The sequence below is a fragment of the Sporothrix schenckii genome, assembly GCF_000961545.1.
Source record: "Sporothrix schenckii 1099-18 chromosome Unknown Cont49, whole genome shotgun sequence".
Classification (NCBI taxonomy): Eukaryota; Fungi; Ascomycota; class Sordariomycetes; order Ophiostomatales; family Ophiostomataceae; genus Sporothrix; species Sporothrix schenckii.
The window spans coordinates 1,937,284-1,957,682 of NW_015971150.1; the positions used below are offsets into that span (position 1 = coordinate 1,937,284).

The window sequence follows — 20,399 nt, forward strand, 5'->3', positions numbered from 1 at the left end:
CGAGGTCAAGCCTGGCGAGCCTTGTTGTCCTTTCGAATCCGAGCCATTTCAATATCAATGAGCTCCAAGTCACGAACGTGTTTATACTCTCTACCCGCTGTATATCTGCCCATAGACTGATTGGGTGCCTGCCCACTGGCCTCCATGGCGGAGCTGGGGATGACAATGCCCAGACAGGTCGTTTTCCGTGCTGAGTAGCCAAAAGACGAGACGGCCATTGGTTCCACGCTGGTTTGTTGTATGCAAAGAGCTGGACAGACAGGAGCACTTCAGACAAGTACCTAGCTTTTCGGTAGCCATGACTTGCCAGAGAGCCCAGACAAATAAACAGACAGCAAGCAGGCAGCAGACAGCAGACAGCAGACAGCATATCCGCAGAAGCAAACAGACAGTCAGACAGCTCTTCAAGAAAAACAGTCAAAGAAAAAGAGTGTTCCAGACTCACAAAAGAAGAAAGAAGAAAAAGAGTCAGAGAATAGGAGGCCAAAAATGTCAAGGCGTGTCCGAAGCATCAACAACAAACACACCGCAACTCTGAGCAGACAATCTGTGTTGCCGTGTGAAGTGCTTTTGCATCACCGTCTATCTTGTCACCTTGGCCTTTTATGTTTTTTGAGTCTATTGTTGTCATTGTGTTTCTTGCATCGGCCTCCTTTGTATTCTGCCTATCAGCCCAGTGCGCCTCCCAACCCTGCCATCACTTTGTCCTCAGGTCGTTCTCACCTTTTTTCGCCCGAACATTACCGCCTACTCCTAACCTTTGCTGTTTTTTGTTTCCTTGTCTTTTCTTCGTACGCTGTCAAATCCAAATGCCCAATTACTTTCCCACTCCCCGAGTTCCTCTCACAGTACTTCGTCCGACGAAAAACTGCATCAACATCATCCGACTACACCTCATTCCTTTTCAGCACGATGGCGTCCGACCCTGTGCTTTTGCGGAGCGACAGGTTTGAATTCTGTGAGGTAGATGATTTGCTTCACGTCTTCACCGCACAAACCGCCCATTTACCACCGTCCCCCGGCTACGCCAACTGGACCGCAAGTGCCCTGCCGTGGACGCCAGAGGATGACTCGACGGCAGTCCGTCGGCGGCTCGCGTATGTGTCTTTGCTGCTTCATTCCCGGGTTGTAGTGCAGCCTTGCTTTTATTTCGGATGGTTTTTGGTTCGAAGGCAATCGGCTTTGTTTCTCTCGTATTTGCTCGTTTTCCTGCTTTTATCAAATCCAGCTTTGTGTCAACAACTGAAAACAAGACAGATGCTAACTCCAACACAGAAAGATGTTTATCGGCGGCCTGAACTGGGAGACAACGGACCGTAAGTCTGCCACTCATCGTGCCACAGTCCCATCGGTCAAGGCCAGCGTCGGCTAATACACAGGGAAACAGAGTCACTCCGCGATTACTTCTCTCAATTCGGCGAGGTACTCGAATGCACTGTTATGCGCGATGGTCTTTCTGGTCGCTCGCGCGGCTTCGGCTTCCTGACGTTCAAGGACCCCAAGACGGTCAACATTGTCATGGTCAAGGAGCACTACCTCGACGGGAAAATTGTACGTACCGAAAGCGGAAGGGTTAAAAACAACAGCAGCAAAGATGCCCGAACTAACGTCGCTCTCTTCTCTGTTCCGTCCAGATCGATCCCAAGCGCGCCATTCCCCGTGACGAACAGGAAAAGACGTCGAAAATATTTGTCGGTGGCGTCTCGCAGGAGACAACGGACCAAGAGTTTAAGGAGTACTTTGCTCAGTTTGGCCGCGTCGTCGATGCCACGCTTATGATGGACAAGGACACTGGCCGGCCGCGTGGGTTTGGCTTCGTGACCTTCGAATCCGACGCGGGCGTGGAGGCGTGCCTCTCTACGAACCTCGAGATCCACGGGAAGCCCATTGAGGTCAAGAAGGCGCAGCCCCGCGGCAACATTCGCGAAGACGACGACAGCCGCCGTGGTGGCCCCGGCGGCAACAAGTTCCGCAAGGGTCCGATGGGCGGCTACGACGACCAAGGCGGCAACAACCAAATGGGCGGCGGCGGCGGCATGGCCGGCGGCATGACGCCCCAGGTCATGGCCCAGTACTGGCAACGCATGCAGCAGTATTTCGCCGTCATGCAGCAGCAGATGGCCATGAACCGCGGCATGGGTGGCGGCAACGGGATGCCCAACATGCAGAATATGCCCAACATGGGCAACATGGGCAGCATGGGAAACATGGGCAATATGGGTAATATGGGCAACATGGGCGGCATGGGCGGTATGGGTGGCATGAACCCTGGTATGAATCCTGGTATGAACCCTCAGATGATGCAGATGATGCAGATGCAGCAGATGCAACAGATGATGAATCGCAACGGCGGCGGCCCTGGGGGTCCCGGCGGCCCTGGCAACACTGGCATGATGCCCCAGATGATGGGCCAACAGCCCTTCCAGGGTGGCCCTGGTGGCGGGCCCGGAGGACCCAACGGGCCGAACAGTGGACGCGGCAATTTCAACGCCATGGACCAGCAGATGTTTGAACAGAACAAATACGAACAAGGCCAGCGTGGTGGCAGCGTTGGTCCGGGTGGCGGCGGTCCTGGTAGTGCCACGGGCGGCGGCGGCGGCAGCAACGGCGGCCAGTCGCCGTGGGGAGCGGGCAACGGCGCCGGCGGTGATGGCTCTTTTGACGACGGGAGCAATGGTGGCGGCAACAACGGCGGCAACGGCAACATGAACCAGCATCAAGGCGGCCGCGGCGGCTTCCTCCGCGGTAACAACAACGACATCAACCGCAACGGGCCAATGGATCCCAATAATGCCCCGCCTGCTAACGCGCCGACCGGGCCGAAGAACGCCGGACGGCCTGGTGCGAACTATCGGGGCGGCGGCCGAGGCGGCGGCGGTGGCAACCGCGGTTATCACCCCTACTCGCGGTAGTTGGGCGAAAGGCCCAACGTAAACAGAATGAAAAGAACGGACTTGGAAAAGCAAAGCCGACAGCGGACGCGGCCGCTCTCCAGAGCATTTACTTGTGTACCACCAACAGCTTTTCCTTGATAGTTTACCTAGTCTGTGTTGTCATATGGTTCTTTATTGAATTTTTTTACGATTTTTTCTTCGTTTTTCATTTCTCTTCCAGGTGCTTTTTGTAAACGAGTCGTGGTCACGTAGGATTATTGTGTACACCTTAGTCTCTTTTATCAACCAGGCAGCTCATGCATATATAGCTTTGTAAAACCCTCGGCCGGCGGCTGCAGCCAGTTCTTCTCGTCGTACGTCGTGCCTTGGCCTTCGATAACGTGGAAGGTATAAATGATACGGCCCTTGTCGCTCGTGTTCTTCTCGCTCTTGTGCAGCAGGTTGCCGTGGATCAGCACCAACGAGCCGGCCTTGACCTCGCCCAGTACATATTTGCTCGCATCGTCTTCGGCGGAGGGGGCGATTAGACTGCCCCTTGGAGCGGCACTCTCCTTTGGGAACTGTGGACCTGGGTTGTCGACGATGTGGGTGCCGGTCCGATCGTCCCGACGCATCAGACGTTTGCGGACAGGCGCCGTTTTGTGAGAGCCGGGCCAGAATGACAGGCAGCCGTTGCTCACCGTGGCGTCCTCCAGCGCATACCAAAACCCCACGGCGCTCGGCGGGTCGGTGTACAGAAAGGTGCTGTCCTGGTGCGGCGGCACAGCGCCGCCAATCTCGGGCTGCTTGCAGATAATCATGCTCTGGAGGCATCTCGGGTCGCGAAAGCCGAGGCTCCGCGCGATCGGTCCCACGGGGTGAGCCTCGGCAAATTCCGGGGCAGTGTCCTTGTCTTTCGGGGATGTCACATTGGCAAACACTGGGTTCAGGACGTGCAGGTAGTGGCCGATCTTGTTGACCGCGCGCTCTTTGGGCTTGGCCAGCTTGCCCGTCGTCGCATCAAACGCGTCCTCCTCGAGGAAGAAGCGCACCTGGTCGCCCGACCCCAAAAAGTAGTCATCACCAACATGCTCCTGGCCGTCGTCGCCGCCCGTCTGGAACTTGGTCAGCGGGTGGCCCTCGAGCGTGAAGTCTTCAGCGAGCAGCCGGTGCGTCTCCTGCAGCAGGGCGGCGACGGCCGCAGGCGGCAGCGCATCCGGGATGATAAGGTAGCCGTCACGGTCAAAGGCGGCCACCTGCTCGGCAGAAAGGCCCGGCTCGACAGCCATTGTGGGTGTTTGGTGCATGCAATGAGCGTCGGTTGTGACGTGACAAGATTGCAGCCGGGAAATATAGTAATCAGAGTCAGGACGGCGGCGAACAGGGGTGCGGAGTGATGCGAAAACAAGTGAAACGTATGAAGCCGTTGTTGACGAGAAGCTCTTATCGGGCCAATCGTGATCCACCACCCCGCAATGACCGACGGATGCCGCCTGCCGCAGTTTAGCAGTTGCCTTGGCTCCCCTGGGCGAAAACAGATCTGGCGGTGCACGCGGGCGCGCTAAACTGCATGGGGGGAAGGAACGATGAGGAGCGCACGAAAGCACATGGTTAAGCGGACAAAGGAAAGGGAGGCAGGCGCGCCTTGGGAAGAGCGAGGCATGTGCGCCCATGTGAACCATGCTCCGTTTAGCAGGGGCCGAATAAGGAAACGACCCACCCCTGCAGCTTATGGGGTGTTCTCGGCCCCCGCTCTTGCCTCGACAACTTTCGTTGGGGATCTCCTGCCGGTCCGATATTACTGTGCTCTTTCCAGTCCTACGATTTTACAAAGCACATATTCCTTAATCGTATTGTTCGTGTCCTTTCTCTTCCTTTTTTTATCTCTCATCATTTTGACGGTTTTTTTTTTCGGCTACATTTTAGTTTTGTTTTATCCCCGTTTTCTCAACAACTCGCCACAATAACATGCGAATCCAGAAGGCTGCGCGCGTCATCCTCGTTGGTGCTCCAGGCGTGGGCAAGGGCACGCAGTCCGAGCGCCTCTTGGGTCGCTTCCCCCAGCTTGCGCATCTGAGCTCGGGCGACCTGCTGCGACACAATGTGAAGACGCGGACGCCTCTGGGTACGTATTTTGCCGTATTGTTTGCGTTGCGACTTGCTCTCCGAACCTCGGACTCCGCTAACAAATGTCGTTTTTCGCCCCCACAGGCATCAAGGTCGAGAGCACCATGAAGGCGGGTGGCCTCGTCTCCGACGACCTCATCCTGCGCCTGATTCGCAACGAGCTCAGCAGCCGCGGCTGGCTCACTCACATTGGCCGCCCACCCGTCATAACCCTAGCCTCCGCAGGGCTGTCCAGTGGCGCCGACCCCGAAACGGTAGCCGACTCCGAGGCCGGCGTCGCTGCGTTCCTCTCACAACAGTCCACACCGGGCCCGACAACAAGCACTGTAGTCTCCTCCTCTTCTGCCTCGACGACTGGCCTCTCCGACGACCCCTCTGCTTCCTTCTTGCTCGACGGCTTCCCCCGCACGGCCAGCCAGGCGGCCCAGCTCGACACCTTTGTGCCCATCAACCTTGTCGTGTCGCTTAAGACGCCCTTTTCTGTGATGCTGGCGCGCATCAGCGGCCGCTGGGTCCATGAGCCGTCCGGCCGTGTCTACAACGAGACGTTCAATGCGCCCAAGGTCCCCGGCCGCGACGATGTCACCGGCGAACCGCTGGTCCGCCGCGCCGACGACAGCGAGGCGGTCTACCGCGCGCGCTTCAACAAGTTTGAAGAAACGAGCGCACCGCTGCTGGACCACTACGCGCGGCAGGGCGTGCTGTGGGAGGTTGAGGGCATGACCAGCGACGAGATCACGCCGAAGCTGGTGGCCGAGTTTGAGCGGCGGTTCTGCACGTCTCAGGACTGCTAGTGATCCGTTATAAAACATACGCCAACAAAAGGCAACTGCCAAAGGGACAGAGAGTCTCTCATAATGACGGAACGGAAGGACATGATCTATTACGCGTATCTTGGGTTTGCATTTCTTAATCATCTTCTCGGGCTTTTTGTTTGTGGTCTTTTGTCGACATTTCGTTTTCCTGTTTTATTCTTCTCTTGTATTTTCATTGGTTGGTTTCTGTGCTTTTCATGGCGTTCTTTGGCGGCACCTGCTCGGACTCGTCTTCAACAAGAGACAGCTCCTCGAGCCACATCGTTTTATGAGTTTCTGTCTCACCTCCTATGTTCCATGGTAACTCTATTTGCGTATACCGACGCCATCTACCAACATGACTTCCTATCGAACATCTCTTCTCCTCATTGACCTTCGCCTTCGTGGCAAACAAGGACTCTTCTTCTCATGTACACATTTCTTCTAGGCACCCGCAGCTGAACTATTGAACTCGGATAGATGATGGCATCAAAATGCCAAGGCACGAGGATGGGTTACGAAACATCCCGGAATGCTATTTTGCTCTCTAAAAAATTCTGCTGACGCGTAGAATTGAGATTCTGCTTTTAACTCCGGAGAAACAAAATAAGTACTCTGCACGAACACGACGTCTTCCTTTGTCCTTTGTCGTCACATGAGAACAAACCCCAGACTGCCAGGCTGCACGGACATATTCTGCCCTGAGACCGATTAAGTCCAGATCGCCCTGAAGGCCTGCAGATGGGTGGGACAGTTGGTTTGTGTGCCGTTGTTGTCAAGGCGGCTGCTGATTCGTTCCCGACAGTGCAAAGCCTAATGCAAGGCGCACGGGCTACCTGCCGACACTCTTTGTAAACTCCGGTAATCAAAGACGACATACGACTTTGCGCTATGCATCGTCAGCACTTTACACCTCCTGCCGAACAGCATGCACAATCTCCTTCAAATGGAACCAATTCGGAAGGTGGCGGCCTTGGCGCCAACAACGACGAGTCGGGCAGGGGCGAGCCTCTGGGACAAGACGAAGATACTTTCCATGGAGAGGATCCATGTGTTGAATGCACCTTCCACTAGCATGTAGTCACCTGTTACTCTATGGGCCATTTACTGCAGCCCGTTAAGCCTTTGCCAAACCGGCTACGTTCTGCATCGCCAGCGTCTTTTCGAATGACATATCTGAAGTATACGCGTACAAACGATACGAACACGAAGTCCGGCTCCATCGAGGAACTACCGCTCTTCTGGGGAACACCCATAGTCTTTGGCAATGGCTTTTCCCACCTCTTCTGCTTTTCTCTCTGCCTTCGATGAAGATGGCTCGACTATATAAGTATAAAGAGCGCTCAGGATCCTGTTGCCGTCTTGCACGTTCTTGTTACTCATAGTACATCTCTCAGGCAGTCAAATTCCCTTTCCTTCTTATACCTAACGCTCAATCTCCATTAACTTTGCGCCCTTTCTACACTTCGAAGCATGTCTCGCTACGCTGCTTCCTATATCATGGCAGACCTCAAGGGTCCTGGTGATGCCCGTCCGACCGCTCTCGACATCATCCGTGATGAGAAGCGCGAGAACGCTTTCGTTGGCAAGGTCGCCGTGATCACGGGCTGCTCCTCGGGCATCGGTCCCCCGACCGCCGAGGCTCTGCTGGCCACGGGTGCCACTCTCTACTGCACAGCCCGCGACGTCGAGAAGGCCAAGAAGGCTCTGGCACCTCTTCTGAGCAGCGGCCGTGTGCACGTCCTGTTCATGGACCACACGGACCTCTCCACGGTCAAGGCTGCCGCCGACGAGATCCGCCGCCGCGAATCTGCCATCAGCCTCCTGATCAACAATGCCGGCGTCATGATGGTGCCCACACGCCGCGAGACCAAGGATGGCTTTGAAATGCAGATGGCCACAAACCACCTGGCGCACTTTTACCTGTTCTGCCTGCTGTGCGACCGTCTCGAAGCCGGCTCCACACCCGACTTTGCCAGCCGCGTTGTCAATGTCGCTAGCTCGGGCCACCGCTGGGCGAAGCCGGATCTGGACGACCTCCAGCTGGAGAAGGAGGGCGCCTACACGCCCATGGCCGGCTACGCGGCGTCCAAGACGGCCAATATCTACATGGCCAACGAGATCGACCGCAGGTACGGCTCAGCCACAAAGGCCATCCACGGTTACAGCCTTATGCCCGGTGGCATCCGGACGCCACTGCAGCGCCATTCAGAAGAGTTTACAGAAGAGGCGCTCAAGAAGCCGGAGCTGCGAGCCTTCATGCGGAGCCCCGAACAGGGTGCGGCCACGAGCGTGTTCGCCGCCGTGGCACGCGAACTCGAGGGCAAGGGCGGTGTCTACCTGGAGAACTGCGCGTTGGCCGCGGCGTTGCCAGTCGACGACGATTTTGTGGGTGATGAAGGCATTGCGTACGGCTTTGCACCGTGGGCTTTTGACCCGGCCAAAGAGGGCAAGCTGTGGACGAAGAGCCTCCAAGTGGTTGGTCTACCAGAGGACTTTTAAGGGCCTAGCCTGTCTTTAATGTTGACACCGCCAATCCCGCCGAACAACTTGAGGAAATACAAGTATCCCCCTTCAGACTGGAAGTCGCTGTCGTTTAAGTCATAATTTATAACAATGTCTACTTGGCAAATAATAAACAATTATGTAAAGTGATTGTTGTCACCAAGAAGGTCAAAGAAATGAAGGTGATTGGTTGTCGTCGATTTGCTTATGACATGCATAAGTCTACGTGCAGCTGTCTAAATTCTTAATAGGCAGTAGCCGATCACGGCATTGGCTTAGGTGATCACAGCCTCGTTGCAGCCCCTCCATAATACGCGCAAAGAGCCAACGTACAAAACGACAACGACGCAATCATCGACGACATGGCGGCACCCGAATACACACGCGTCCAGCTAAACACGCTTGCGGGGCACGAGTACCGCCGCGTGTCAAAAGCACCGACGCGCCCGGCTACCGCGGACGAGATCCCCGTCATCGACCTCGAGGGCATGTGGTTCTACAAGAACAGTTCCAGCAGCACACAGCTTCCCGACACGCAAGGCACGTCAGATGCGGCGAAAAAGCGCATCGCCGCTGCCATACGCAAAGCCGCGACGGGTGCCGGCTTCTTTTACGTCGCCAACTCTGGCATCCCCGACAGCGTGACCGACGAGGCGGTCGCGCAGGCCAAGCGCTTCTTCCAGCAGCCGTTGGACGACAAGATGAAAGTGCATTCGCGCATCGACCCGCGGGGAAATGGCTATTCGCCAATCTACAGCAGTTTTATCAACCGGTCTGAGACGAAGGGTGCGTGTGTGTGTGTGAACTGTCCGCATTATTTGATATATGATGTGTGGTTCTACTGACGCCAGTTCGCGCTATTCAGACCTCAAGGAGGGCTTCAACTTCCGCTACCTGGCCGAGTATGACCCGATGCACCAAGGCTCCCAGGCCGAGCGCGATCCCGCGCAGTCGCCTGGCAGTGCCTGGACCTGGGAGCAGAAGACAAAGTACCTGTCGGGCTTCAACGAGGCTACCATCGCCTGGTGGCAGAACTGCCTGGAGCTGTCGCGCGGCCTTGTGCGGCTGTTTGCGCTCGCGCTCGAGCTGCCCGAAACATACTTTGACGATATTACCACGTACCCAGGTTCCGACGGGCTGTTTATCTGCTATCCTGGGGTGGGGGAGAAGGCGGCGCAGGAGTCAACGGCACAGGGCGACGATGCGAAAAAGGACATTGACGTCGGTATAGGTTCACACACGGACATGCAGTGCTTCACGCTTCTGTGGCAGGACGAAAGCGGCGGCCTGGAGGTGCTGCTCCCGAAAGACGGCGACGGTAGCAACAAGCAAGACGACCCTGTCTACGAATGGGTCGGCGCCACGCCACACCCGCGCACGCTTGTCGTCAACATTGCCGACTTTTTGCAGCGGCTGTCCAACGACCGCTTCCGCTCGACGGTACACCGCGTCTACAACCGGAAACCAGGCGCAAGATACTCGATGCCCTTCTTCTTCGGCTTCAACTACGACGCAGAGTGTGCCGTTGTGCCGACGTGCGTGGACGAGGCGCATCCAGCCAAGTATGCGCCGATATCCTGTGGCAAGGTGAGTCGTTCATGGCTTCTCTCTCTATCGTGTCCTGGTAGCTGACGACCCTGCAGTGGCGAGATGAGCGCATGAATCTGGCTCGGACCGTTCCCAGACCAGCAGCAGCTTCTTGAACAATATCGATCGAAAGTGAAAGGCAACAGACAAAGCAAAATCGGCAAGCCTTGCGAAATCAACTGTCTGAACGGCCACCTTGCCATGTGCGCATGACGATGGGTAAGATGGTGTGTTGGAAGAGAGGGTGTCGGCCGGGATCACAAATGGCACGCGTACAGTCGGATAGCAGAGACATCCCCCCTAACCATTTTTCTTTTGCGTCGCGCTCCGCGACATGTCTGCATTCATGAAGTCTCCGTCACAAGTCGTAGTTTGCTTGCCAGCCGCCTTTGGTGTCTGCATGTTTCACTTTAAAGTCCGGTCACACGATGCCCAGATGACCCTGTGCAGACCATACAGCCATCACGAAAACAGAAGTGTCTAAAAACGGTAAAGCTTTGGTTCTGTCGACTTGTGTCGGCAAAAAAGACTTGATCGAGTTGGCGACCTGTCTTGCATCTGGCCCCGTTTGGCTCGACAAAGGACCCTGCTGCGTGACCCCAGCTTCCCCGCAGCTACCCGCTAGCAACACACTTGCTGCACCTGTTGGGCAACGACTGGCGGGAAGTCGGCATGGCTAGTGGGCTTGTTGCCCTGTATGGAAGTCGTGTTGAAGCGCACCAAGGAAGAAACGAGCGGATTGGCGGGTTGGAAGCGACGCAATGCATGGCAGGAGCGACTGTGGCGAATGCGCCAATCAGGCTGGAGTAGCCAGACGACAGGCCAGTCCCGCCAAGGCTGTCTTCTGTAGCCTGGCCCTTTCATCACTGCGGCCATCGTCGTTTTCTTGCCCATTTCTTAATTTGGTTTCTTAGATATCTTTTCCGTTCATTTTGGGCATTGTCTGGTTGGTTTGCCTTATTCATTAGCGACGTACCTGCTCTTCCCAGACAGCGAGGAATCCCCGGACGCACCTGCCAGGCACAGTCCCACGAGGCCTGCCTTTTCGGGTCGCATCGCCCTGTTACAGCAGGTGCTGTGTGGCCGTGGTCGCCGTTGATCTCCAGTTTTCTCTCGCCAGGGACAGGGGGCGGTTCCCCAGTTTTCTTTTTCTGGACTCTCTGATGACCTGCCCGTATTACAGCCATTCTCTTGGCGCTACCCTTTGTCCACCTTCGCTTGGCTAGCATTATTCCTCATTTATCATTCTTTACTTTCCTTGCCGGCATCCTACATATCTGCGCCATACACGGCGTGCCGGCCGTCTGCATTTGCCCGCTGCTTCATCCCGATCTTTCCACTGCACGGCATCTATCAACGTATCCCAACGACCGCTCATTCTCCGCTGAGCGGCCACCTGCATCGCCAACGTTGAGCACATTCTGTTTACAGTCACAATCAACGACGGCCCCGCTTCAGGCCCTGTTCTACCATTGCGCCAGGCCACCGCTCCATGTACCGAAGCGGACAACGACGGCCTGGACACCTCTCCGTGGGACTTTGATGCTTTGCAAAGACGCTCGTTACATAGGCCTGCCCGAGGACCTACCGTCGCCATGATTACGCGGCTCGCGCATCTTGCGTGTATGGCGCTGGCCGCCTCAACTGCAACTGCTGCTATTGTCGGCCCTTGGGCTGACAGCGGCGGTGGTATCGAAATCGATACGGATTCAGACTCCGCCTCGTTATCGCCTTCTCCAAACCCGTTCCTACCACAGCACCTTCTCACAAAAGTCCACCGGCCCGCCGCAGAGTTGGCCAAGTTCGACGTCGTCGATGAGTTCCTGGAAGCCCTGCAAGTGATGCAGGACGACTACTTTGAGCCATGGCTGGGCCAGTGGCCCAAGGCCATTGACTGGACGGCCGCCGTCATTGGCACCCACGTTGCAGGCGCCCTCAGCTCGCTCTCGCGGGGCTTGACGGCTGAGAGCGGCCTCAAGGAGAAGGAGAACCTGATAACGACATACTTCTCTCAGCTCCTCAGCTACTACTTTGGCCAGGACGCATTCGCTATCCGTAACGAGGCATACGACGACATGCTCTGGGTTGTGCTCGGCTGGCTCGAGGCGCTGCAGTTTATTGACCTTCACACCTCGCTCTACCATCAAACAGCCGCGGACAGCAACACCGCCGCCTCCGACATAATCGGCCTGCGCAACCAGTCGTGGTACGGCAACCTATGGACGCCCGCCTTTGCACACCGCGCCCGCATTTTCTGGGACATCGCCTCGCAAGGGTGGGATGACAAGCTGTGCGGGGGCGGCATGACCTGGAACCCTCGCCTCGAGCCGTACAAGAACGCCATCACCAACGAGCTGTTTATCGCGGCGTCTGTATCGATGTACCTCTACTTCCCCGGCGACGCTAATGATTCGCCGTTTCTCAATGCCAACGACCCGCGGGCGTCCGACCCGCTCGCCAGCAGTGCGAACGCGACCGGCCAAAGCAACAGCCCACACGAGGCCAAGCATCTCAAGTTTGCCCTTGACGGTTACAAGTGGCTTGCGCACTCGGGCATGACGAACAAACAGGGTCTCTACGTAGACGGCTTCCACATCAGCGGCTGGAAGAACATCAGCAACCCCAACACCCGCTGCGACCAGCGCAACGATATGGTCTATACCTACAACCAGGGTGTATTGCTGACTGGCCACATCGGCATCTGGAGAGTGACGGGCGACGAACGGCACCTGTGGGAGGGCCACGTCCTGATCCAGAACGTCATCAACGCCACGGGCTACGACCTGGTCCGCAATGGGCCCATTGACAACATTGCCGACCTCGAGCCGGGCCAGCTGTCGCCATGGCGTGGCCTGGGCCGGGCGGGCGTCCTGGAGGACCAGTGCGACGTCAGCGGCCACTGCTCACAGAACAGCCAGACTTTCAAGAGCATCTTCTTCCACCACCTGACCGCGTTCTGTGCGCCCCTCGACACTGCGTACGTCGGCACGCACCCGGACGGCAGCACACAACAATCGCCGCTCGCGCGCCAACTCTACGAGCGCACGCTGAACGACCACACAAAGGCCTGCGCCGTCTACCTGGGCTGGATCCGGCACAACGTCAACGCGGCCCTGGCGACGAAGGATGCCGACGGCAAGTTTGGTATGTGGTGGACGGCCGGGCTGCTCAAGATCAACTCAACGTCACTCGAGGCTTTAGGCGACACAAGCCCCGACGGTCCCGGTGTCGACTACCGCACATATGGCGTGCCAAATGACGAGCTCTGGGTCTCGACTCCCGTTGACAGCGAACTGCCGACGGCACCGATCCTGGACGAGCCGCCGTATCGTGGCGGGGGCCAGGCGCCGTTGACGGGCGGGCGCGCAAAGAGCGAAAAGCGTACAGGGCACGCTCCTGGGGACGATCGCGACATCAGCGTGAATGCACCGTCCACGCTGGCGAGCCATCCAACGGACCCCAATACCCGTGGTCGCGGTCGGACCGTGGAAACACAAGCCGGCGGTTTTGCTGTTCTCCGGTGTTTTTGGGAGATATCGCAGCGTGCATCACATATTGACTTATAAGTTTGTCTTGAGTTTTGGATTTTGGACCTTGGATTTGGCTGTTTGTTATTTCATGCATGTGGTACATTCGTACGGTGGCATTTGGGCACAGAACCAGAAAGCTTTGTACCTGACAGGCGTTTTTATTAGCGGGTATACTTACCGAGATCATCCATACGTTTTGTTCACGAAGCACGAACACTCATTCCCTGTGGACTTGTATTTGTACATAGTTGACACTAGCCACACTGTGCAACTGTTAGCGGTCGCCTGCAGGACACCATTGGCGTACTTGACACAGCGCTCCACTTCTAATGAACTTGCCCTCCCACAACTTTCGATTTTTTTTCACCTGCGAGTAAGTTTTTCCGTTCCGCGCCCCCGAAAAGAGGGTCTCTCTGACAAAAAGCGACTCCACCCAAAGCCCATCACACGAGAAAAACCCAGAAAAAATTAAGCAGCGCCGGTTGGAAGAAAATAGAGGCTACTGAGATTTCGTGCTTTTTACTCTTCTGTTTTGCAGTGCCCCCCAATCTCGACAATCTCGACACCCATCGACAATCCACGACAATTTTTTCGTTCTCCGACAACAACCCCCCCAAACAGTCGTCAAGATGGCCACCGAGCTTACCGTCCAGTCGGAGCGTGCTTTCCAGAAGCAGCCTCACATTTTCCTGAACTCCAAGACCAAGGTCAAGACTGCCCGCCCGGGCAAGAACGGCCGGAGATGGGTACGTGGCAGACGATTGCCTCTTGAATTACCCTTTGCATACTTTTGTGTCCGTCGCTGTTTAGGAGGACCTCTTGCTGACCTGGGTGTCGATAACTGCAGTACAAGAACGTTGGTCTGGGTTTCCGGACGCCCAAGACTGCCATTGAGGGCAGCTACATCGGTAAGTCGAGACGAAGAACGGTGAAGATGAATGAAGAGGACGACAACATCCTCAGGAAGCGAAACGACAACTCTGGCCGGCCGAACGAATAGCGACGGAAATAGCGATGCGAAGAAGGAAACGAGCTGGCGAACATCTGGCAAATGTAACATGGAAATCGGTGACGGCAATCATGGCATTGAAACTACTCGGCGACCGTGACGAAAACTGTACTGGACCGTCATACGACTTTGAATGCAAGGACGAACATGAAGATACTGTCGCCAGTCCGTGCAAAAAAACGGAAATCGTTGCAAGGAACGCCATTTACGACGCGAGACATACGTCCCACAGCAACGACGACGGCCAGAGTGCTCGACGAGAATTTCGGCATGATTGTCGCTTGGATAATAACGTTCGCGGTCAACCATGAAGCAGACAACCAGGTGCTAACCACTACCCCCTCCATACAGACAAGAAGTGCCCCTTCACCGGCCTCGTCTCGATCCGCGGCCGTATCCTGACCGGCACCGTCGTCTCCACCAAGATGCACCGCACCATCATCATCCGGAGAGAGTACCTGCACTACATCCCCAAGTACGCCCGTTACGAGAAGCGCCACACGAACCTCGCCGCCCACTGCTCCCCGGCCTTCCGTGTTGAGGAGGGTGACCAGGTCACCGTTGGCCAGTGCCGTCCCCTGTCCAAGACTGTCCGCTTCAACGTCCTGCGCGTCCTGCCCCGGACGAGCAAGGCCGCCAAGTCGTTCAGCAAGTTCTAAGGGATGTGTGATATTTACAAAACAAAAACGGGGGGGACCTATGGTGTTTGGCATTTTGTTGTTTTTTTCTCTCTATCGCCCTATATCAACCTTCCAAAAAACTTCTTTTTTACACGCCCCATGACAAACGAAAAAATCCACGCAGCTTGACAATCACGACCGACTTTTTTTGTGTGACATCGAATACAACGGCGAGCAAGAGCAGGCAAGCAACCGACCTTTCCTGGCCTTGGGAGCTTTTACACTTCTCTTATATCGTTATTTCCCGAGCTCGACTCGGGTAGGACCATGTCCGTGAGACAGACCGTGGCTGAGACCAAAAAGGAATGACGGCAAATAGAAGAAGGCACACAAAGAGACACGCGGACGGAATGAACGAGGGGGTTGGAGGAACAATGACGGCAGAGGAAGGGCGAGAGATTTGCAGGATTGGGATCTTTTCTGTACTCCTCGCTCTGGTGTTTTGTTTTTACTAGTTACAAAACGGGCAAAAACGGCCCAGGGAAAAAGTGATCTGGTAGCCAATGCAAAAAAAAGTAATAAACTACGCGATGAGCCAACGTGATGCGAAGGTGACCTGACGTGAACGAACGTCACAGATGTGTTGTCGTTGCGCCGTACTTTGAGCCGAGTCAACTCTTTCATTCAGTGTGCAAAAGCGCCCACGTGACCTTGAAGTTGGAATTTTGGCTGGCACTTGCCGAGTCAACAGAGTGGGGGAAGGAAGTTGCCAATCGCGATAGCGGCTTCGAAAAGCAACTACCAAAAAATCGCCAGCAGACGTAGAAGAGACAGCGGTTGCATATTTTCGACCACAGACCTCCGTCTCACGTTCGCCTGCCCTTTCTTCCTACTCGTTGCCAATTGACCTACACACACCCTTGGCATGGGCTGGTTCGACGGTCTCTTCGGCGGCGGAAGTGCCAGCACCGGCGGCTCCTCGTCCGATCCGTTGGCGAAGCTCGATCCGAAGCTGCGGGATTTCCTTCAGAAAGAGTCGCCGCTCAAGTACCAGCAACAGGAGCAGCAGCAGCAGAAGCAGCCGAAATTACAACAGCAACAACAAAACGCGAGACAACGAGCACACAACCCATCACAACAGCCGACCGACGCCGACCCATCACAGCCTACCGTTCCCTCCGAGAGCTTGTATCAGGATGGCCGCTATGCCGACCTGTGGAAGACGTACCGGCCACTGGCTGCTGTGGAGGCGGACACCAAGTCCGAGCACGAGCGCCTGATGGATGTGCTGGACGCCTACAAGGACCGACGCGCACAGATTGGCCGGGCCGCGCTGGAGAACTGCGCGCTCGAGCAGATTGAGTGGAACGAGTGCATCAAACACGGCCCGCTGACCAGCCGCATGACCATGTGCAATGCCGAGATGAAGAAGTTTGAGCGGTGCTACAACATGCAGTCGGTATGTCAATGCTACAGACGAATACGGTAGACTGCCCGCTCACGAGCTAACAAGCCAGCGACTGCTCAAAGCCTTGGGCTACCTCAACGCCTACGACCGCTCGCCCGAGATGGACGAGCGCATCCAGGTGCACGCCGACGCGCTCTTCCACCGCATGCTCGAACAGGAGGCGGCCGTCGAAAAGGCCAAGGCGGAAGGCCGGCCAGTACCGGCGGTGGACTTTGCGAGCAACATTACACTTCCCAAGGCCGCGAGACAAGCGGGGGCTACAACGACATCCGTCACGGCTGGTGTGGCATCACTACCACCCATTGGGTCCGACCCCAGCATCCCCGAGGACCTGCGCAAGCAATGGAGTGAGAAGCTCAGCAAGCTGCCCGAGGCGGAGCGCCCCGCCGAAGAGGCGGCTATGCGTGCAGAGCTGGCAGCGCATGCCGAAATGTCGGAGCGCGTGACAGTTCTGCGGGCAGCACAGGCGGCAGCGCGGGAGCAACGCAAGGCCGAAGGCAAGGCGACAATCAAAGACCGTGTGTCCAGCCTGTTTGGGCATTAGGAGCGACGCAGAGAAAGAGACCAGAGTCATAAGGGCGAGAGAAGATTTTACGAGCAAGCAACTTTTGTATATTAGCAACAACATGCATAAAAAAGAGTGCAAACAGGAGGAAACGATATCAACCGGGGCACTTTTGGGACATCTGGAGACAAAGCTGGTGCAACGCCATCTCACACCTTTCACGGCATAGACTAAAGAATCACGATCACGCATTGACGAGGCAATTTAGGAGAGAAGCACAGAGTATGAAAAGCATGCGAACCGTTTTCCAGTCATCACGTCATGATCATATATGTACACAAATGGTCACCATCGTACAACACTACCAACCAACCTAGGCAGCAAGGGCCTTTGGCTTCAGCTTCCGGCCCTCGAGCAAGACGGCCGTGCGCTCCAAGAAGTCGTTGAAGTCGACCAGCTGCTGCAGTGTGCCGCCACCATGCAAACTACCACCGCCGCCCGACACCTGCTCGGCGATCCGCCGCACAGTCAGCTCCAGATTCGCCAAGTCGGCCGCCTTTTGCTGGGCGGGAGTCAGCTCAGGAGCAGCACGGCCCTGTTCGATTGCCAGGTCCATGTCGTGCATCGTGGACGAGATGTTGGCCGTCTTCATGGCTTGGCCGACGCGGTCTTGGTGCTGCGCGCGCAGGGCGTCCATGCGCAGGGCGACCTGGTCGCGCTCGGCGCGGATGCGCAGGATCTCCTCGCGCAGAGCCAGCTTGCTCTTCTGAGCAGCACGCACACGCTTGCGCAGGGCGTGCAACGCGTCGACGGCGACGGCTTGCTCGAGCAGACGCGCGCGCAGCTCCATCTGGAAGGACTCGATGGCGCGGCGGGCCACAATCGCTTCTTTGCGGGCCGCAGCCAGTTGGCCGTCGTCCCCAGCCTCGACCTGCTGCTGGCGCAGGTGCTGGTGCTTCTCGTGCAGCGACTGCAGCTTCTGCTCGACCAGGTCTTCGCAGATCTGGGCGAGCACGTCCACTGCATTGACACCGCTGCGGTTGGCAAAGGACAGGTCGACGCCACCCGTAGCAAGCTCGTCGTTGTCGTCACCGTCGCCGTCGTCGTCATCGTCGTTGCCGTTCGCGCCGGTACCGCGGCTCTTTCGCCGCAGTTGCGAAAAGCGTTGCACAGTAATGGGCACCGATTCTCCTTTGCCACTTCGACTGGCTGCCTTGCCAACACCTTCGAGATCCTCCCCCTCCTCCTCTCCCTGGATATCGTCGCCGTCGTGTTCGCCTGCTTCATCTCGCCGTCGCTTCCGTTTGACGGATGCCTTGGCGTTGGTTGCCTTGGGTGGCCGTGGCTGCGTCTGGGTATCCGTGCTTTGCTCCTGGTTTTTGCGCCGCCTACGCTTCGCTGCCGGCTGTGCCGCGGCCCTTTCGGGCACTTCTGCTCCAGGCTCAGTCTGCTTCGGATCCAAACCAAGCTCTGGCGACGGCTCATGCACAGTACCTCGCCGTGGTCGTTTCCGTCCAATAGTATTTGCTGCCTCAAGCACATCGATCTCTTCGGCCTGCTCGTCTTCGTCCTCCTCCGCCTCCGCTTCAACCGCCGCAACTACGGACTCCTTTGCTTTTGCCTTGGCAGGAGGCCGCCCGCGCGTTCGCCGTGGCGACCACACTGCTGGTTGTCTCGGTGAAGATGTCGGTGGCTGCAACGGCATCCGTTTTGTTGGCCGCGTAATGGGAGAGGACGAGGGAACGACAGACGCACGCTGAATGCGGCTGCTAGTCCGGCCCGTGGCTGGCGAAAGTGGTGGTGGCCGCTGTTGCTGCTGCTGCTGCTGCTGCTGGTCGGGCGAAAGCTCGTCTGGCTCTTCTTCTGACGCATTCTCTTTGTCTTTTCCATTTCCTTTCCGTGCGGGTCCTTGCGGTGTTGTTGATTCCGAGTTCTGGGACTCGCCAGACAAACGCGACGCTCCCGCCGCGCGTGCTGCGGCGCGTGCGGCCCGAGAACCAGCCGTAGCCTTCTGGGCTAGCGGCGAGGAGGACGCGACCGTGCCGCCAGTCGCTGAGTTGTCAGGCGACTCGAGAACGACGGTCAGGGTGGGCGAAGATAGCTCGTCGGCACTATTAGCACCGCTTTGCTTGGACTTGGCCAGTTTCGAGAACACGCCGCTACCACCTCGGCCACCTCGCGTCGTCACGCCAGCTTTTTTTCCTTGAATCTCTGCCTTGGTGGTTTCTGCAGCCACCATTGCGGCCGCATCAATCCCAACGCCGCCAGTTGATGGTACGTCGACCACGGTCGATAGCTCCGGCGACAGCTCGTCCAAACCGCCCGTACCCCTGCGACTCCTTCGCATAGGAGGTGAGGAAGACGCAGGCAGTGACGAGTTGGCACGTACGTCTGCTGCTGCTGCTGCTACTGCTGTTGGTGTCGGGGACGAAGACGATGCCGCAACAACTCGGTCCTTGGCGTTCGCTGCGCGGGCTCCGCTCGATCGGCTCGATCGGCTGCTGCGACTGCTGCCTGCATTGGAAAGAATCTGCTGCAAAGCCGCACTCCTGCTCGTGGCAGCAGCACTCACTACAGCGGCAACCGACTGCCGCCGTCCACTCCCAGGTGCATCCACGGGGCTTTCACTAATCTCCTCTTCCGCTGGCCGGTCTTGGGAATCCGTCGAGATGCGCGGTGCCAACGCAGTCTTGGTTGCTGTGGAACCGTCTGCGTCTCCTCCTCCCCCTGGTGTAGCACGTCCGTCGTCACTGAGTCGTCTCCTCTTAGCAGACGAGTTGGGTGTTGCGCGCACAGCAGCCGTCGGCTGAGCTGCGGACGTTGCTGCTGCAGCAGGCGATTCGTCGGTGCCCTCTGCTTGCGGAGAGTTGGCAGGTGCGTCGTGCGTCTCGGGTAGGGACATAAACAGGTCGAACGAAGCATCCTGGACCTGGTGTCGTTGCGCGCCGCGCATGCGCTGCTGCATGCGTTCTTCGCGTCCTGGCGGTGTTAGCGCATGGTGAGGCGACAGAGGCCACAAATGAGATGGACCTACTTGATGCCATCTGGGTCAGTCGTGGTGCCAATGCACCGCGTTTCTCGGTGTGTGCGTGGGATCGGTTGTCGTAATGGGTTATCCTCGCGATATGACTAAAAAGGGTGAAGCTGTTGGGCATGGAGAGTGTACACCAAACCGGAGCTGCACGTGCGGTGTGACGCGTAATAACGGTTCACAGAAGGAAGGCGCGACGCGGGGATTGACCAGACTATGGCCTAGCTCAGTTTGTCAGTTTTGGCATGCACGCGGTGCCAAGACTTTTAGCGCCTTCAGGGCACTACTGTCGCAGCCTGTCAGCCCGAGCCTTTGCTGTAATGCTCCTTACTTACAGAGCCAAACAATAA

General features: G+C 56.9%; 10 protein-coding genes across 10 annotated transcripts; 7 read left to right on the forward strand and 3 right to left on the reverse strand.

The window, feature by feature from the left end:
- Window positions 1-5: 5 nt before the first annotated feature.
- Window positions 6-218, reverse strand: SPSK_05774 (uncharacterized protein; the record flags this gene model as incomplete). Its single annotated transcript, XM_016732509.1, has 1 exon — window positions 6-218. One exon carries the CDS (start codon window positions 216-218, stop codon window positions 6-8), a length of 213 nt encoding a protein of 70 aa, XP_016583141.1.
- Window positions 219-912: 694 nt separating this feature from the next.
- Window positions 913-2,912, forward strand: SPSK_05087 (RNA-binding protein Musashi; the record flags this gene model as incomplete). The annotated part of the gene is made up of 4 exons (XM_016731839.1): window positions 913-1,097; window positions 1,276-1,316; window positions 1,388-1,551; window positions 1,635-2,912. The coding sequence occupies 4 exons, from the start codon at window positions 913-915 to the stop codon at window positions 2,910-2,912; spliced, it is 1,668 nt and encodes a 555-aa protein (XP_016583142.1).
- A 263-nt stretch (window positions 2,913-3,175) lies between these two features.
- Window positions 3,176-4,162, reverse strand: SPSK_05435 (uncharacterized protein; the record flags this gene model as incomplete). Its single annotated transcript, XM_016732182.1, has 1 exon — window positions 3,176-4,162. One exon carries the CDS (start codon window positions 4,160-4,162, stop codon window positions 3,176-3,178), a length of 987 nt encoding a protein of 328 aa, XP_016583143.1.
- Window positions 4,163-4,841: 679 nt separating this feature from the next.
- Window positions 4,842-5,794, forward strand: SPSK_05456 (adenylate kinase; the record flags this gene model as incomplete). Its single annotated transcript, XM_016732202.1, has 2 exons — window positions 4,842-4,998; window positions 5,085-5,794. 2 exons carry the CDS (start codon window positions 4,842-4,844, stop codon window positions 5,792-5,794), a joined length of 867 nt encoding a protein of 288 aa, XP_016583144.1.
- Window positions 5,795-7,267: 1,473 nt separating this feature from the next.
- SPSK_05419 (short-chain dehydrogenase/reductase) lies at window positions 7,268-8,296 on the forward strand (the record flags this gene model as incomplete). The annotated part of the gene is made up of 1 exon (XM_016732167.1): window positions 7,268-8,296. One exon carries the CDS (start codon window positions 7,268-7,270, stop codon window positions 8,294-8,296), a length of 1,029 nt encoding a protein of 342 aa, XP_016583145.1.
- A 365-nt stretch (window positions 8,297-8,661) lies between these two features.
- SPSK_05299 (uncharacterized protein) lies at window positions 8,662-10,002 on the forward strand (the record flags this gene model as incomplete). The annotated part of the gene is made up of 3 exons (XM_016732049.1): window positions 8,662-9,085; window positions 9,165-9,886; window positions 9,943-10,002. The coding sequence occupies 3 exons, from the start codon at window positions 8,662-8,664 to the stop codon at window positions 10,000-10,002; spliced, it is 1,206 nt and encodes a 401-aa protein (XP_016583146.1).
- Window positions 10,003-11,481: 1,479 nt separating this feature from the next.
- On the forward strand, window positions 11,482-13,452 carry SPSK_05094 (glucosyll hydrolase; the record flags this gene model as incomplete). Its single annotated transcript, XM_016731846.1, has 1 exon — window positions 11,482-13,452. One exon carries the CDS (start codon window positions 11,482-11,484, stop codon window positions 13,450-13,452), a length of 1,971 nt encoding a protein of 656 aa, XP_016583147.1.
- A 593-nt stretch (window positions 13,453-14,045) lies between these two features.
- SPSK_05416 (40S ribosomal protein s11) lies at window positions 14,046-15,084 on the forward strand (the record flags this gene model as incomplete). Its single annotated transcript, XM_016732164.1, has 4 exons — window positions 14,046-14,162; window positions 14,264-14,324; window positions 14,384-14,725; window positions 14,777-15,084. 4 exons carry the CDS (start codon window positions 14,046-14,048, stop codon window positions 15,082-15,084), a joined length of 828 nt encoding a protein of 275 aa, XP_016583148.1.
- Window positions 15,085-15,970: 886 nt separating this feature from the next.
- On the forward strand, window positions 15,971-17,057 carry SPSK_05392 (uncharacterized protein; the record flags this gene model as incomplete). The annotated part of the gene is made up of 2 exons (XM_016732140.1): window positions 15,971-16,504; window positions 16,563-17,057. The coding sequence occupies 2 exons, from the start codon at window positions 15,971-15,973 to the stop codon at window positions 17,055-17,057; spliced, it is 1,029 nt and encodes a 342-aa protein (XP_016583149.1).
- A 334-nt stretch (window positions 17,058-17,391) lies between these two features.
- On the reverse strand, window positions 17,392-20,173 carry SPSK_04934 (uncharacterized protein; the record flags this gene model as incomplete). Its single annotated transcript, XM_016731694.1, has 2 exons — window positions 17,392-19,997; window positions 20,053-20,173. 2 exons carry the CDS (start codon window positions 20,171-20,173, stop codon window positions 17,392-17,394), a joined length of 2,727 nt encoding a protein of 908 aa, XP_016583150.1.
- Window positions 20,174-20,399: the final 226 nt, after the last annotated feature.